We start from the raw sequence: 16,198 nt of genomic DNA, 5'->3' as shown, positions 1-16,198 counted from the left end.
TATGAGGAAATTCCAGTAGTGCTTGTGGTTGTGGTTGTTGTGTTGTTGCTTTCGATTGCGAAGTGTTGAGTGTGTTGTAAATCTCTAGAGGGCTCATTGTGAAATTGTGCAGACCGGTCGGTCCACAGTCGCAGTGTTTACTCCTCAGGAGGTTATTTCACATTAATGTCGCTTGTGTTTATTGCAATGTTATTTGTAGATGAAAGTTGTCCTCAAAGTTCACTAGAGATTAGGGGATATTTGTGTATCGTGGATGTATTCTTATTCTCCAACAAGCTCTTGGGAGTTAAGAGGAGAACCCCAATCCTAACATCTATTTATTAAGGATTGTTTTGACTATCTAACAAATCACATACAACATGTGAGGGAATAATTTTGATGGCTTTTATATTGGCCCTACAGCCCAACCCTTATCCGGATTAACTCCTCGAAATGTTTACTCCTCATGCATGTCTGCTGCGGTCTATATTTACTCGACCAACGCCGCTTCTCACGAAAAAATTCCCCTCCCCCACCGCACCCCTTTCCCTTGCTTGTACCGCATTGACGTCGCCGCCGCCTAAATTCAACTCGCATCCTCCGCAAGCACTCCCGCCCGCGCCGCAACCACCCCGCACCTCCCGCGACACTTCCGATCGCTCGGAGCCGCCCCGACTCCCTTGAAATGGCGGATCTAGCCGTCGGAGGCCGCTGTCACTGATCGCCGCAGCACGCAGCCGACCCAAGCACGTGATGGCGGCCCCCCTCCCCTAACTACACCGGCCTGCTGCCACCGCCGAAGAGGAAGTACCACGGCATGGGGGTGTGGGTTTCGGAAATAAAGGACTGGGACACCAACCACCACTAATGGATTGGATCAACTTAATACTATACCTTAATTTCAGTAGTATGATGTATTGTAAAAAAATCTCCCAAAGAATCCTAGAATGATGTTGATCTTTCTTTTACGTGTTGATTTTATTGTGACTGCAGCAAAACAACCAATAATGTTACAAATGTGGAACACGACGCTGACTCAACATTCCTCTTCAGTCCTCACTCCTCATCATTTCACCAGTGCCCAGATCAATGCTAAACCAATAGGAAACCCAAATACTATCACCCAAGAAACACAACCTGAATCGCCAACCAGCTAGTGCTTCAGACAAGGCCGAGAGCCGGAGACCTCACACGGTGGACACGACGAAGATCGCAGCAGCCGAGAGCGCGAGCACCAGACGCGCCGTGCCATGTAACGACGACCCGCCGCTCCCCTGCAAGTACGCCGTCGGCGTCGTCTTCGATCCTGAGCCAGCGCCCGGAGCACTGCCACCTCCAGCTGCAAGCAAAAAGGACAGGTCCTTCGTCAGCAACCCAGGGAGCAATAACAGTAAATATGCTGTCGAGCGCTTACCGCCGTTGCACTTGCTCGCCGGCGGGGTCTGCACGCTGCACGCATTGGGGAGCTCGAGAGCGCGCGTCTTGTTGATGGTCATGCCACCGAGCGACGACGAGTCGCCGCCAAGTGCGCTGCAGAGGCACTGCGGCTGGGACTGCACGACGGAGCCGAGCTGCGAGCAGCAGGACTTGGTCGGCGCCGTGTCGTTGCCGCTGATGTAGTTCATGCACGGGTATAGGCCGACCAGCGCCGCCGTGCAACCGGACTGCGCCGACGCCGACGACACCAGCAGTGCCAGTGCCACCGCCGCGGCCAGGAGGATGCTGCTGTTGCTGGACATGGCGGCCACCGTTCTTGCTCTCGCCGCCATTGATGGACGTTTCTTCCTCTTGGTTTGCTAGTGAAAGCAAGAGACTTTTTCTTGGGTTGGGGATGCTTTAAGCTAGCTAGATGCTGCTTGCTTACGCAGATCAGGCCGTGTGTTTGTGCTTTTGACCTTAAGAGTTGTGTGATTTTATATAAACGGTTTCTGTTGGGGAAGGTGGAATTAGTTGGGCATGTTGGTGAGCTACATGTCCCTACTTCCTACTCTTGGCACGAAATGATTTTTTTTCTCTGATTTCCAGCAGTAGTCGTATCTTATTTATTTCAGAATAATATTATTCATGTGGCTGCTAAAATAGTTGGTGTTAGTAGCTGAACCAGGTGTTGGTCAACGCCGTCTTAGATGATGCCAACAACTGTATTGAGTGTCACGGTAACTTGCTTTTGTTATCGTCACAATGCAACCACAGGATCTGATACTGTATAGATACTTTGAGGCCGGAAATCCAATTTGGCTCCTGCACATGTGCTCCTGCGCACGGAAAATAATTTTTGAAATGTCAAAAAATTCCAATATTTTTTTTGTATTTATAGTCATATCTAAATGGTACCTGCAAAGTTTTAGGCAAGAAGGTTAAACATTTTGGCCCGTGAAAAAAAAACGAATTTGAACACCAAATGTGACCTCAAAATGTCACCGTTGTTTTTTCCATCGACGAAACACTACTGCTCCATTTCGCATGAAAATTGTCAAGCATGCTTGCGACACTAACACAAACATCCACATAAAAATTCAGAATTTTTTTTAAAACATTTTACCATTTTTGTGGTACTGTTCATCCGGGAGCAAATGCTCCCGGGAGCCAAACGCCCCTCCCCTTTGAGGGGAAATATTTTGAAATTGTGAGCACAAATAACTTTTTTTATAAAGGATGCTTTTATATAATTAAAATATAGCATCAAACAGGTACAAAATATGATGAGTGACACCTGGCCTCTGCATAACTAAGATGCACATAACCAAAACTAACAGTCGGACACTAGTAAAAAGCGACATATTGACAACTGTAAAGTCATATAGAACCGACACTATGCTTATGTCAGAGTAGGTGGTAGGCTGATCCAGAGATTATGTTGTCACCCATGTTGGGTAAAAACCTTCCTAGCCATCCGCTCCAATCGTATACTCGCCGCTCGAATAACGGGTTGGTACTCCATTCGATGTAGCGTAGACCAACATACGAAGCCAATGTCTGCTAGATGTTCGACCGATTGTCCCCTTTCTTGTTTCCTTTTTCTCAATTACACATTGAATTAGGTCATTGGAAAATGCAGGGTCTAGATGAAGAGGCTATTGGAAAAGATTTTCGATGACTCGTCGGAGTAGGAGGAAGAAGAAGTTGATGATGACTTTTAGATGGGATTGGTCGTGATAATGCAAGAGGCACTAGTAGAAAAATGGGCTTTCGTTCGGGCCTGGCCAGCCCATTAGTCCCGGTTCTTATACGAACCGGGACCAATGGGTGCATTCGTCCCGGTTCATGAGCCCAGGAGGCTGCCCGGGGCCTCGCGGGCTTTGGTCCCGGTTCGTCTGGACCCATTTGTCCCGGTTCTAGGAACGAACCGGGACCAATGGGCCTCGCTCCTGGCCCATAACCATTGGTCCCGGTTCCAGCCACGAACCGGGACAAATGATTTGCCTATATATAGCCCATCGCCAGCGAGCAGAGCACTCCACCATACTCTGTTTTTTGCTGGCCGGCGAGGGGAGGGCATTTGGGTGCTCTAGCTCACCTCCTATGCACGTGAGGTGTTCGATGAAATGTCCGAGCCACACTAGTTAATATTTCTTCTCTCGAAACTCGACCTCTGAGCTCCATTTTCCCCGAGATTTTTCTAGGTTTAGCGGTCCATCACGTCACGTCCCCGTCTTCACCGCCGTCGATCGCCCGCGCCGATCTCGTCGCCGGCACCACCGTGGTGAGCCTCTTGTTCTTATCTTCTTTCTGAAAGAAAAAAAATTCTTACTTGAGATGGATACTTGTCTAATTTTCTTACTTTTATTATTCCTTGTTATTATATAGTGCGATGGTTCTTGTATCCGCCCCCGTCGGCCCTCGTCCTGTCTATGATTCGGATGTGGTATATATTATCTTTTTATAACTATTTTGTTCATTTATTGTTTATGACAATTATGCCGACCAACGTGACATAGATTATTTTTATGTAGGAGGTGGTTGAACCGGAAATTCCAACTGACCCTATTGTCGAGAGGTTAAATTTAGTCGAAGAAGAAAATAATTACTTGAAGGAAAAAATAAAAAAAATTAAGGAGGAGAAGATGATATTGGAGTTGCATGTTGCGGATGTTGTCGATGATCACAAGATCAAGATGGATGCAATGCGGTTGAAGATTAGAAAGATTAGAAAATATGCCATTCATACCGAGGCTTGGTATCATTATGCCGTTGGATCAATTGTTACCTTAATTGTGATTATGATCGCATTTTTTGTCGCATTGAAAGGTTTTACATAGTTTCAATGTATGGTTTAACTAGATGCTCTGGAGAGCTATATGTTGTTCAATTTGAACTATGTATGTACTTTGGTTTTAATGTGATGATGAACTACTATTAATTTGGTCACTTATCATTATCCAGCTGAAAAAATGAGTAAATGCATGAAAAATAACAAATGAAGTAGAAAGGGTTGAAAATTGATGATGTGGCTTTGAATGGTGCATTTTGAACGCAGAAAAACTATGGAGTTCAAATAAGTTCAAAAAAAATGAAATCCCTTTGTAACAGACGAGTTTCCGTATGAAACCCTGATACTTCGAAAGAGATTGTCCATTTTGTACACGAAGTGCATCCAGTTTTTGCCGTAAGCCTCTCTACTTTCTTGCACATGCTATGTGGGTGAAATAATGATACCATGCCAACTTTCAACCTTTTCAGAGTTCATTTGTAGTGCTTTTCAATTTGAGGATAGTTGAAAAAAATCAGTAAATGCATGAAAAATAACAAATGAAGTCAGAAAGGTTTGAAAATTGATGATGTGGCTTTGAATGGTGCATTTTGAACACAGAAAAACTATGGAGTTCAAATAAGTTCAAAAAAAAATGAAATCCCTTTGTAACAGACAAGTTTCCGTATGAAACCCTGATACTTCGAAAGAGATTGTCCGCTTTGTACACGAAGTGCATCCAGTTTTTGCCGTAAGCCTCTCTACTTTCTTGCACATGCTATGTGGGTGAAATGATGATACCATGCCAACTTTCAACCTTTTCAGAGTTCATTTGTAGTGCTTTTCAATTTGAGGGTCTTATAGTTGAAAAAAATCAATAAATGCATGAAAAATAACAAATGAAGTCAGAAAGGGTTGAAAATTGATGATGTGGCTTTGAATGGTGCATTTTGAGCACAGAAAAACTATGGAGTTCAAATAAGTTCAAAAAAATGAAATCCCTTTGTAACAGACGAGTTTCCGTATGAAACCCTGATACTTCGAAAGAGATTGTCCGTTTTGTACACGAAGTGCACCTAATTTTTGCCGTAAGCCTCTCTACTTTCTTGCACATGCTATGTGGGTGAAATGATGATACCATGCCAACTTTCAACCTTTTCAGAGTTCATTTGTAGTGCTTTTCAATTTGAGGGTCTTATAGCTGGAAAAAATCAGTAAATGCATGAAAAATAACAAATGAAGTCAGAAAGGGTTGAAAATTGATGATGCGGCTTTGAATGGTGCATTTTGAACACAGAAAAACTATGGAGTTCAAATAAGTTCAAAAAAATGAAATCCCTTTGTAAGAGACGGGTTTCCGTATCGCCAGAGGCGGGAGGCAATATAGATACGGTCCACCTCTCAAGCCTCTAGAGAAGTTACCGTACGAGATGACCGCGGAAGAAAACGCGAAGATCGTGCGGACCGAAGTGAAGGACTTCTTTGAAGGGTTGAAAGCAAAGAGACATCCACCTCCGGAGGAGAAGGTAGATCCGGTGAAAGCAAAGCGCACTATCGATGCCCTGAGGAAACCACCAATGTCTCCGCCGAAAACCAACTATAAGCGCATTACTGAAAAGGCATATCTCGAAGCGGAGCGGTCGGGAAGTATTGTCAGTGATCAAAGGTTAAAAGAACGAGCAGCTGGGAAAAAAATTGCCCAGCTCGGCGAACAAGCAAACCAATCGTTCCCCCCGCTCAATGTGTCTAGCGACATCGTCGCTAATGCTCCGGGGATGGTGCGCGGTTATAGCAATCTTGGAGATTACCTGCCCGACGATGTACATTATGATTTCTTGGAGGTGGACGAACACAGATACGAGTACGGGAAGCCTCTCATCAACGATGAAAAATCTCTAACAACGATGATGCGAAGATTCCATAATTGATACATGAAAACCTGCAGAGAGTCTGGGGGGACGAATACTTTGTATCTGAGAATTAAAGAGGAGCACGACCTCGTTGGAACTGATCTGTTGCATGTTCCATTTGAGGAGTTCTTCCAGTTCTTCAATCAAAAGGCCCTCGATAAATTAACGGGCACTTGCTACTGTCTATAAGTACTACTTCTGTCATTAAGTCTCTATATATAGCTCAGCTCTTTCATTGCATGTATTTATAATTATCCTCACTATATTATGCAGATTGAAGATCGTCGAGTGCAGAAAAGCAGAAAAGTATGATATTGGGTTCATTAACACAAATCTCATAGATGAATTTCAGGTTACAAAGAACGCCGAAGAGGCTGAGGCCAACTTGCTCAAATCATTGTTAATAAATCAAAACAAAGATTTAATACTCTTTCCTTACAACTTCAAGTGAGTGTTACTGTCGTGTGCATATTCGGTTTCCCTTATTACTCGAGCGAGGTTATAGTAATGTAATTGATGAGTTATGCATGCGTGCGCAGCTTCCACTATATTCTCCTGGAGATTAAGCTTGAGCGGGGACTAGTAACCGTCTTAGACTCGAGACGAAAAGATACCGAGACCTATGCCGGCATGACTAAAATTCTCAACAAGTAAGTTCAATCGATCATTATAGCACCATATCGGAAACTTTTTGTTCATTTCCTGATATCTCAAGTAATAATTATTTTCTTTATCTTGCAGGGTTTGAAAACAGTTCACCGCAGAAGCTCCGGAACTGCCGAAGGAGCTGCGATATACATACCCGAAAGTAAGTACTACTAGCTAGCTAGTTGCGCGCATCTCCCATTGATTCTATAGCTACTTTCATCAATGCCATTTATAATGCTTCATTATCAGTTTGATTGACCTCTATCTCTCGTAAAGTGCTTGTGGCAGGAACAAGGGAATGATTACTATGGATACTACGTGTGCGAGTTCATCTACAACGCGACTTTGAAAAATAAGCGGGGCTACTCTAAAAGACAATATGAAGTGCGTAAGCAATAATATTCACAATTTCATTTTATTACACCATCATTTCTGTTGAGTTTCATTCATATATATGTATTAACCCCCTTCTTCAAATTAGACGTGGCAGATGCGGAATGAACTCCTACCACAAGATCGCATGAAAGCAATTCAAGAGGAATTGGCGGGATTCTTTCTTGACCACGTCATCAATAAAGCCGGAGAATACCATGTGGAAGTTGATTTCAAATGCTAGGGGATTGTAAGAAATCTTACATATTGTATACGAAAACTTATTGTTTGACCAATCGCTCGGAGAAGGAGAGGTCGATCACTTCTCTCGGTATGCATGACGAACTTCTGTACTTAATGGTTTCCTTCATTTTCTTACTAGCTAGCGTGTCAAGGGCCTCTCTATGTATAGTACGTAGCATCGACCAAGCACGGAGATAAGAGAGGACACTTCTCTCTATTAATTAATTAGCTACCTAACACAATATATGAAACACCTTAATTAACCATACAAAACCCCCAAATCCACCCCCCTTTTAGAAAAAAAACAAAAACCCTAGCCCCTGAACAGCTGACGCGTGGATGCCTATTGGTCCCGGTTGGTGCCACCAACCGGGACTAAAGGGCCTCCTGCCTGGGCTCGCAGCACCGGCCACGTGGAGGCCCATCTGTCCCGGTTAGTATAAGAACCGGGACTAAAGGCCTAGGCATTAGTAACGACCCTTTAGTCCCGGTTTCCCAACCGGGACAGATGGGCCTTATGAACCGGGACAAATGGCCCTTTTTCTACTAGTGAGGAAGAGGGGGAAGAAGAAATGACTTGGTTCTCAATTCGGCCCTTGTCGCATCTATCGCAATAGGGCAGGATGACGTCTCGAAATTTTCAGGCATTACTTTGTGGAGAATTTGGTCTATTCGGAAAACCTTTTCAGGCGGCGATTCCATATGCACATTTATCTATTTGTGCGTGTTGCACAAGATGTGGAGAGGCATAATCCTTAGTTCATGTTGTGAATGGATGTAAAGAGATCGGTGTGTATCAGTCACTTGATGAAGTGTACCACGATAACTTGAGTGCTTGTATACAGAGTGGCCGCCGACATTATTGAAGAGTACATTTGCATTGGGCAAGATACCATCCTCAAGTGTGTGAACTAACTAGAGTACTTGAGAGTACAAAATGATGAAGACATTGTGAGTTATCGCTATAGGTGATACAATAAATGGACATGGATGCTTGGATCCATTTATTTTATGGGACATGAAAGAATTTTGTCATGCCGCATGTAATGGGTAGTATAGAGGGTACTTTCATCATCGAACCATCATTTCTCGAAGCAGTTGCATCGGAGGATTTATGAATTTGGCATTAATACCTTGGGATGTCTGGCTCTCACAACGACCTCAATGTCTTGCAGAGTCTCCTCTATTTGGGAGGCTTGCTGTCGGCCAAGCTCGACCTTGAAACTATGTTGTCAAAGGTCAACAGTACAACATAGGGTGCTATCGATAACATCTCTCATGAACCATATTTGTGAAGACAATTCAACAATCGAAAGGCAACAAGAGATCTCGCTTTGCAACATGCCAAGAAGTCACGAGAAAAGGTGCTGCAACGCTTTGTTATTAACCGTGACTATGTTGCACACTCGGACAAAAATATACTCTGGGTTGTGGCAGATCATGACAACATGTGTAATCTTGTATTGTGGTATACATTGTGAGAATTAACTATGATGAGATTTCATGCTAATGATGTGGCAAACATGCATTACTTGCCATGTGGATGGGTTGCATGTATGTATATGAAAAATAAATAGTGGGGTGGAGCATGCAAGTGAAATATAGGAAAAAGAAAACAATTAATGTGGTAGCATCTATGTTGAGGTGGCATGTATGCATATTGAGAGAAATATAAATAGTGCGTGAGTTGCCATCGTTAACAATAGTGGCAGGAAGAAATGGCCACTCAACAAGTTGCTCCTGTCCCAGAGGTTATCGCCTGTCGTGATGGCGGCAACATTACCAAGGAACAAGCCTTCAAGTACGTGCCGGTGCAACAGCTTGGCATGCCGGTCAAGAAGACGGAACCAAATGTGTGCCAAAGGCACCGCCATGAAGCTAAAGAAGCAGAGGAAGCTTCACATGCATGACTTGCCAAACCGAGACGCGATGCATGACCGGGCATGCGTGGAGCCTGACCGAAGGACGAAAATCGCGCGAGAGGGCGAGCGCTGAGGAGAAACCAACCGCACAAGAAAACCACACCACCACATGTGCCTTATACGACCGGTTTGACATCACATGCTTATCAGAAAAATAGGTAAAGTATGGGATAAAGTTTGGTTAAAAGGGGTAAAATGGAAAAAATCGTTTAAACGGGGTAATCCATATAGAAATGACAAAAAGGAGGTAAAAAGTGAAATTGACTCTTCTTATTATGTCCGCAGCAAAACAACCAATAATTACATCATGTGGAATATTCTTCCTCAGTACTCCCCAGTGCCCAATGATAAACCAATAGGAAATTCAAATATACCACAAAACGAACATATTTCTGAATCACCGGCCAGCAAGCGTTCCAGTCCAGTAGCCGGGACGCTCAAACGGCCGACACGGCGTAGACGGCAGCGACCGCGAGGGCGAACACCAGACCCGCCGGGCCATGAAGCGACGAGCCGCCGCTCCCCTGCAGGTACGCCGACGGCGTCGTCTTCGATCCCAAGCCGGCCGGTGTCTGCACGGCCGGGGTGGCTGGCGTGCTGGCACTGGCGCCCGGAGCACTGCCACCACCAGCTGCAAGCAAAAAAGACGGCTCGTGTCAGCAACCCATTATTATACGTGCAGTGCAGCTCTTGACTCTTGTAACTCGTAAAATACTAGTGTCGAACACTTACCGCCGTTGCACTTGCTCGCCGGCGGGGTCTGCACGTTGCAGGCGTTGGGCAGCTCTAGCGCGCGGGTCTTGTTGATGGTGATGCCACCGAGCGACGAGGAGTCACCGCCGAGCGCGCTGCAGAGGCACTGCGGCTGGGACTGCACGACGGAGGCGAGCTGCGAGCAGCAGGACTTGGTCGGCGCCGTGCCGCTGCCGCTGATGTAGTTCATGCACGGGTACAGGCCGATCAGCACAGACGTGCACCCGGACTGCGCCGACGCCGACGCCACCAGCAGCGCCAGTGCCACCGCCGTGGCCAGGAGGACGCTGCTGCTGCTGGACATGGCGGCCACCGCTCTCGCTCTTGCCGCCATTGATGGACGTTTCTTCCCCTTTGTTTGCTAGTGAAAGCAAGACGCTTTTTCTTGGGTTGGGGCTGCTTGGAGCTAGATGCTGCTTGCTTGCGCTGATCAGGCTGTGTGTTTATGCTTTTGACCCTCCAGTCGTGTGACTATATAAACGGTTTTTGTTGGGGGGAGGTGGAATTAGCTGGGCATGTTGGTGAGCTACATGTCCCTACTTCCTACTCTTTTTTGAAATTTTCAAAAGGGGGGGGGGGGGGGCTCAACCACCTGAATATATTTCATCGAATTTGCCTAGAAGCCTCGCAGCTCCATACAAGATATGTTCAAGTGAACCAGAATACACGGGGGAAACAAGAGGAGACACAACCGAAAAAAACACACACGCACGCACGCACACATCCCAGCCGAACCTCCAGAAGACCCGCCGAAGGAAAGGGCACAGAAGAAGGCCTTTCGATGATCCGAAGCTGGACGCACCAACACCACCTACCGCCATTCCAGATATCATCAGCACAACCAGCAAGGAGGAGGACCTCAACTTACACCTTCATCCGACCAAGCAAGGAGAAGAGCCTTGAACGTTGGCCGTCTGGTCGCCAACCAACAGCCCCCCGCAGAGGTAGAGGTGCCATATGGGAACGAGGTGATCCATTGAGTAGGATAACGACCCCGCTAACCCGGCTTCGGATGAAAATCAGACCCATTCCGGCGCATGGCTGAGCCACGATCTCGCAGACAGAGCACCACCTCCTCACCAACAAAGCACACACCACCGTCAACCCCAAACTAGGCGCACCACCACCACCATCGAACCCACAACGAGCAGCCCCCACATAGACGAACCGAGCTGAACCTAGATGATGCCTTCAAGAAGGGATGCGACACAAAATGCGCCGCCATCACCTGTTCCAGGAGAACCTGGAACATGGGTTTCCCCAGGTTTTCGGAGAGGCACTCACCATGACAGCGCCGCCTCCACGGAGGTTCACGGTGCTCGCAGGCGTCGCCGTCGCTGGCTCCGGCAGGAGCAGAGCTTTCGCCCAAGTGAGCATACCACCTCCTAGAAGCATCGACAGGTCGTGGAGCACAGCCCCCTGCACATTGCCACAGAGAAGGGCCACTGCAGCCCTGCCGCCACACATGACCGGATCCGGCTCTTGGCACGAAATGATTTATTTTTCTGAGTTCCAGCAGCTGTCGTATATTATTTATTATTTCAGAATAATATTATTCATGTGGCTGCTAAAATAGTTGGTGTTAGTAGCTGAACCAGGTGTTGGTCAACACCGTCTTAGGCTGGTTGTAATAGGGAGTATCATAGACTAGTATCATGCATCATGCATATGATACTAGTGCATGGTACTACTTCCCTAATGCATAGTATCATATATTAGTATCATGTAGTACTTTATTTATTGCCATGCATGACACATACTAGTAGCATAGTATTTATTATGATACGGTATCATGATATGATACACAACCCTCTCTTTCTTCATTTAATTCTATAACACTTCATCAAAATAACTTAGTTGGCATGTATGATACTACCATTACGATCAGCCTTAGATGATGCCAACAACTATATTGAGTGTCACGGTATGGTTTTTGTTAGTTGTCTCGTGTAAAAAGGGATCCTGAAAAGGACAGCAACTTGCTTTGTCTTCCCGCAAAAAAAAAAACTTGCTTTGTCAGCCTCACAAATGCAACCAATGGATCTGATGCTTAATTGATACTTATAGAGGAAAGATTTTGAAATTGTGAGCGCAATCAACTTCTTTTTTGATAAAGGATGCTTTTTATTAACTTAGAATGTACTAGAAGCATATGGATACTAAGCAAGATGAGTGACACCTGGCCCCTGCATACCTAAGACGCACGCAACCAAAACTAACAGTCTGACACAAGTAAAAAAATGACGTATTGACAATAGAAAAGTCATATAGGACCGGCACTATACCTATGTAGAAGGGGGTGGTGGATCAGTCCAGAGATTATTCAGCCACCTGTATTGGATAAAACCTACTTGACCACCCGCTCCAATCGCATGCACACCGCTTTGATCAACGGAAGGTACTCCATTACGTTTATGTAGGCAAGCGTACGATGTCAATGCCCGTGAAGTGTTCGACCGACTATCCGCAAGGAAAACTCTTTTGTTTTCCTTTTTCCCCTTTTTACAATGACACACTGAATTTGGTCATTGGAAAATGCAATGTGTGGATGAAGATGCTATTGGAAAAGTTTTTCGATGACTCGTCGGAGAAGGAAGAAGAAGGTGATGATGATTTCGAGATGGGATTGCCAGTGATAATTCGAGAGGAAGAGGGGGCACTAGTAGAAAAAGGGTCAAATGTTCAGCTCATTCGTGCCGGTTTGAATTTGAGCCGGCACTAATGTGTCCATTAGTGCCGGTTCCAACGGCTAGCCGGGCCGCTCTCATTAGTACCGGTTCGTGCCAAACTTTTAGCACCGGTTCGTGCCACGAACCGGTACTAAAGAGAGTGGTGGCAGGATGTTGTCAATCTGGGGGCCCTCCAGCACCTTTAGTACCGGTTCGTGGCACGAACCGGTACTAAAGGTCGTCCTATATAAACCCTTCGTCCACCCGAGCTCGCTTCTTCCCCCTTTCCCCTCTCCTCCGTTCTTCCCTTCCTCTCGAGCTCATCACAAATTTTGCCCAAATTTTGTCAAGATTTGAAGGCCCCATCCATTCAAATGATCACAAAGGTTAGCAACTTTCTCCATTTATCTCTCAATGCTAGATTAGCTCTTGCATTGGTTTATATAGTGATTAATTTGTGGGTTTTAGTAATTTGGGAGGAATTATATGTGGTAGTATTTGATTTATATGCAAGTTGAGGTCAAAATAACACTTGGTTTGCATATGTAGGTGTGGTTTACTTAGTGCCTTGTAAATCTCCGTCGTAACCACCGTCGATCGCCCGCACCGTCCCATCGCCGGCACCACCTTGTGGTGAGCCTCTTGTTCATGAATTTTTTATATAAAAAATTGATGTTTGTGTGATTTGGATATATAGTTACTCATATAATTATCTTACCCGTATGTTGTTTGTTATACATAGTGCCATGGTTTTGATATCCGTCCCCGTCGGCCCTCGTCCTTGTTATGATTCAGATGTGGTATATTCTCTTTTAAAACTATTTGTGGGTTTTATTTTGGGAGGAATTATATGTGGTAGTATTTGATTTATATGCAATTTGAGGTCAAAATAACTCTTAGTTTGCATATGTAGGTGTGGTTGACTTAGTGCCTTCCCGTCTCCGTCCTAACCACCGTCGACCGCCCGCACCGTCCCGTCGCCGGCACCACCTTGTGGTGAGCCTCTTGTTCTTATCTTTTATATATATAAAAAAATCATGTTTGTGTGATTTAGATATATAGTTACTTGTATAATTATCTTACCCGTACGTTGTTTGTTATACATAGTGCCATGGTTTTGATATCCGTCCCCGTCGGCCCTCGTCCGGGTTATGATTCGGAAGTGGTATATTCTCTTTTATAACTATTTGTTGCATTTCGTGTTTACGACAAATTATGCCCATCAAGTTGACATAGATATTTGCATCTAGGAGGTATGTGAACTGGAAATTCCAACCGACCCTATTATCGAGAGGTTAAATTTAGTTGAAAGAGAAAATGAGTATTTGAAAGAAAAATTGAAAAGAATTGAGGGGGAGAAGATGGAATTGGAGTTGCATGTTGCCGATGTCGTCGATGATCACAAGATCAAGATGGAGAAAATGCGCTTGAAGATTAGAAAGATTAGAAAATATGCCATTGATAGTGAGGCTTGGTATCATTATGCTGTTGGATCAATTGTTACCTTAGTTGCAATCTTGATCGCATTTGTTGTTGCATTTAAATGCTTTAGCTAGAGAGTTATTTGTTTGTTGCATTTAAGTGTTGTATGAACTTTATGTATGAACTTGTATTAATTTGGTCCTTTCGGTGTTGTGTAATGAAGATGAGCCGACAACGGATGTACGATGACCGATGCTCTCCCGAGTTCATTAATGGCGTGCAAACTTTTCTGCTTGCGGCTGAGGCAAACAAGCGGGAGGATGGTTTTATGCCTTGTCCATGTGCTGGCTATAAGAATGATCACAATTACTCTAAGTCAAGAACCATTCACGTCCACCTGTTTGAGTCCGGTTTCATGCCCCACTATAATGTTTGGACCAAGCATGGAGAAAGAGGGGTTATGATGGAAGACAATGAAGAAGAAGAGGACGAGGACAGCTATCCTGGCCATGGGTTCCCTGAATACGATGATACAACAATGGGGGAAGAAGCTGAGCCACCAATGCGGGAAGAAGCTGAAGAAGAGGCATCAGATGAGCCCGCTGATGATCTAGGTCGGGCCATTGCCGATGCAAAGAGAAACTGCGCAAGTGATTTGGAGAAGAAGAAGTTGCAGCGCATGTTAGAGGATCACAAGAAATTGTTTTACCTGAATTGCGAAGCTGACAAGAAAAAGCTGGGCACCACACTGGAATTATTGCAATGGAAGGCAAAGAATGGTGTATCTGACAAGGGATTTGGAAAGTTGCTGGTAATGTTAAAGAAGATGCTTCCAAAGGACAGCGAATTGCCCGAGAGTACGTACGAAGCAAAGAAGGCTGTCTGCCCTCTAGGGTTAGAGGTGCAGAAGATACATGCACGCCCTAATGACTGCATCCTCTACCGCGGTGAGTACACGGATTTGAACGCGTGCCCGGTATGCGGTGCATTGCGCTATAAGATCAGCCGTGATAACCCTGGTGATGTCGAGGGCGAGCGCCCCAGGAAGAAGATTCCTGCCAAGGTGATGTGGTATGCTCCTATAATACCACGGTTGAAACGTTTGTTCCAAAACAAAGAGCATGCCAAGGCGATGCGATGGCACAGTGAAGATCGTAAGAAAGACGGAAAGTTGAGAGTACCCGCTAACGGGTCGCAGTGGAGAAAAATCGAGAGAAAGTATAGGGAGGAGTTTGCAGGTGACGCAAGGAACGTATGGTTTGGTCTAAGCGCAGATGGCATTAATCTTTTTGGGGAGCAGAGCAGCAACCATAGCACCTGGCCTGTGACTTTATGTTTGTATAACCTTCCTCCTTGGTTGTGCATGAAGCGGAAGTTCATTATGATGCCAGTGCTCATCCAAGGCCCTAAGCAACCCGGCAACGACATTGATGTGTACCTAAGGCCATTAGTTGAAGGACTCTTACAGCTGTGGAATGAAAAAGGTGTACGTGCATGGGATGAGCACAAACAGGAAGAATTTGACCTAAAGGCATTGCTGTTCGTGACCATCAATGATTGGCCTGCTCTCAGTAACCTTTCAGGACAGACAAACAAGGGATACCGCGCATGCACGCACTGTTTGGATGATACCGACAATATATATTTGGATAATTGTAGGAAGAATGTGTACCTGGGACATCGTCGATTTCTTCCGAGCAGGCATCCCATAAGAAAGAAAGGCAAGCATTTCAAAGGTGAGGCGGATCATCAGACGAAGCCTCGCCACCGTACTGGTGCTGATGTACATGATATGGTCAAGGATTTGAAGGTAATCTTTGGAAAGGGTCCTGGCAGACAACCTGTTCCGAATGACACTGACGGACGCGCACCCATGTGGAAGAAGAAATCTATATTTTGGGACCTGCCCTATTGGAAAGACCTAGAGGTCCGCTCCGCAATCAACGTGATGCATGTGACGAAGAATCTTTGCGTGACCCTGCTTGGCTTCTTGGGCGTGTATGGGAAGACGAAAGATACACCGGAGGCACGGGAGGACCAGCAACGTATGCACGGAAAAGACGACACACATTAGGGTCATGCCAGCTACGC

General features: G+C 45.4%; 2 protein-coding genes across 2 annotated transcripts; both read right to left on the bottom strand.

The window, feature by feature from the left end:
- Positions 1-927: 927 nt before the first annotated feature.
- Positions 928-1,849, bottom strand: LOC123123165 (non-specific lipid transfer protein GPI-anchored 5). The gene is made up of 2 exons (XM_044543630.1): positions 1,394-1,849; positions 928-1,318 (listed from the first exon to the last, which is right to left on the bottom strand). The coding sequence occupies exons 1-2, from the start codon at positions 1,746-1,748 to the stop codon at positions 1,167-1,169; spliced, it is 507 nt and encodes a 168-aa protein (XP_044399565.1). The 5' UTR covers positions 1,749-1,849; the 3' UTR covers positions 928-1,166.
- A 7,662-nt stretch (positions 1,850-9,511) lies between these two features.
- Positions 9,512-10,446, bottom strand: LOC123125722 (non-specific lipid transfer protein GPI-anchored 5). Its single transcript, XM_044546189.1, has 2 exons — positions 9,996-10,446; positions 9,512-9,894 (listed from the first exon to the last, which is right to left on the bottom strand). Exons 1-2 carry the CDS (start codon positions 10,348-10,350, stop codon positions 9,701-9,703), a joined length of 549 nt encoding a protein of 182 aa, XP_044402124.1. The 5' UTR covers positions 10,351-10,446; the 3' UTR covers positions 9,512-9,700.
- Positions 10,447-16,198: the final 5,752 nt, after the last annotated feature.

Source organism: Triticum aestivum, chromosome 5D, assembly GCF_018294505.1.
Source record: "Triticum aestivum cultivar Chinese Spring chromosome 5D, IWGSC CS RefSeq v2.1, whole genome shotgun sequence".
In the NCBI taxonomy this organism is placed as follows: Eukaryota; Viridiplantae; Streptophyta; class Magnoliopsida; order Poales; family Poaceae; genus Triticum; species Triticum aestivum.
Note: the sequence above shows the minus strand (reverse complement) of the source record. Positions and strands in the feature narration are given on the sequence as shown.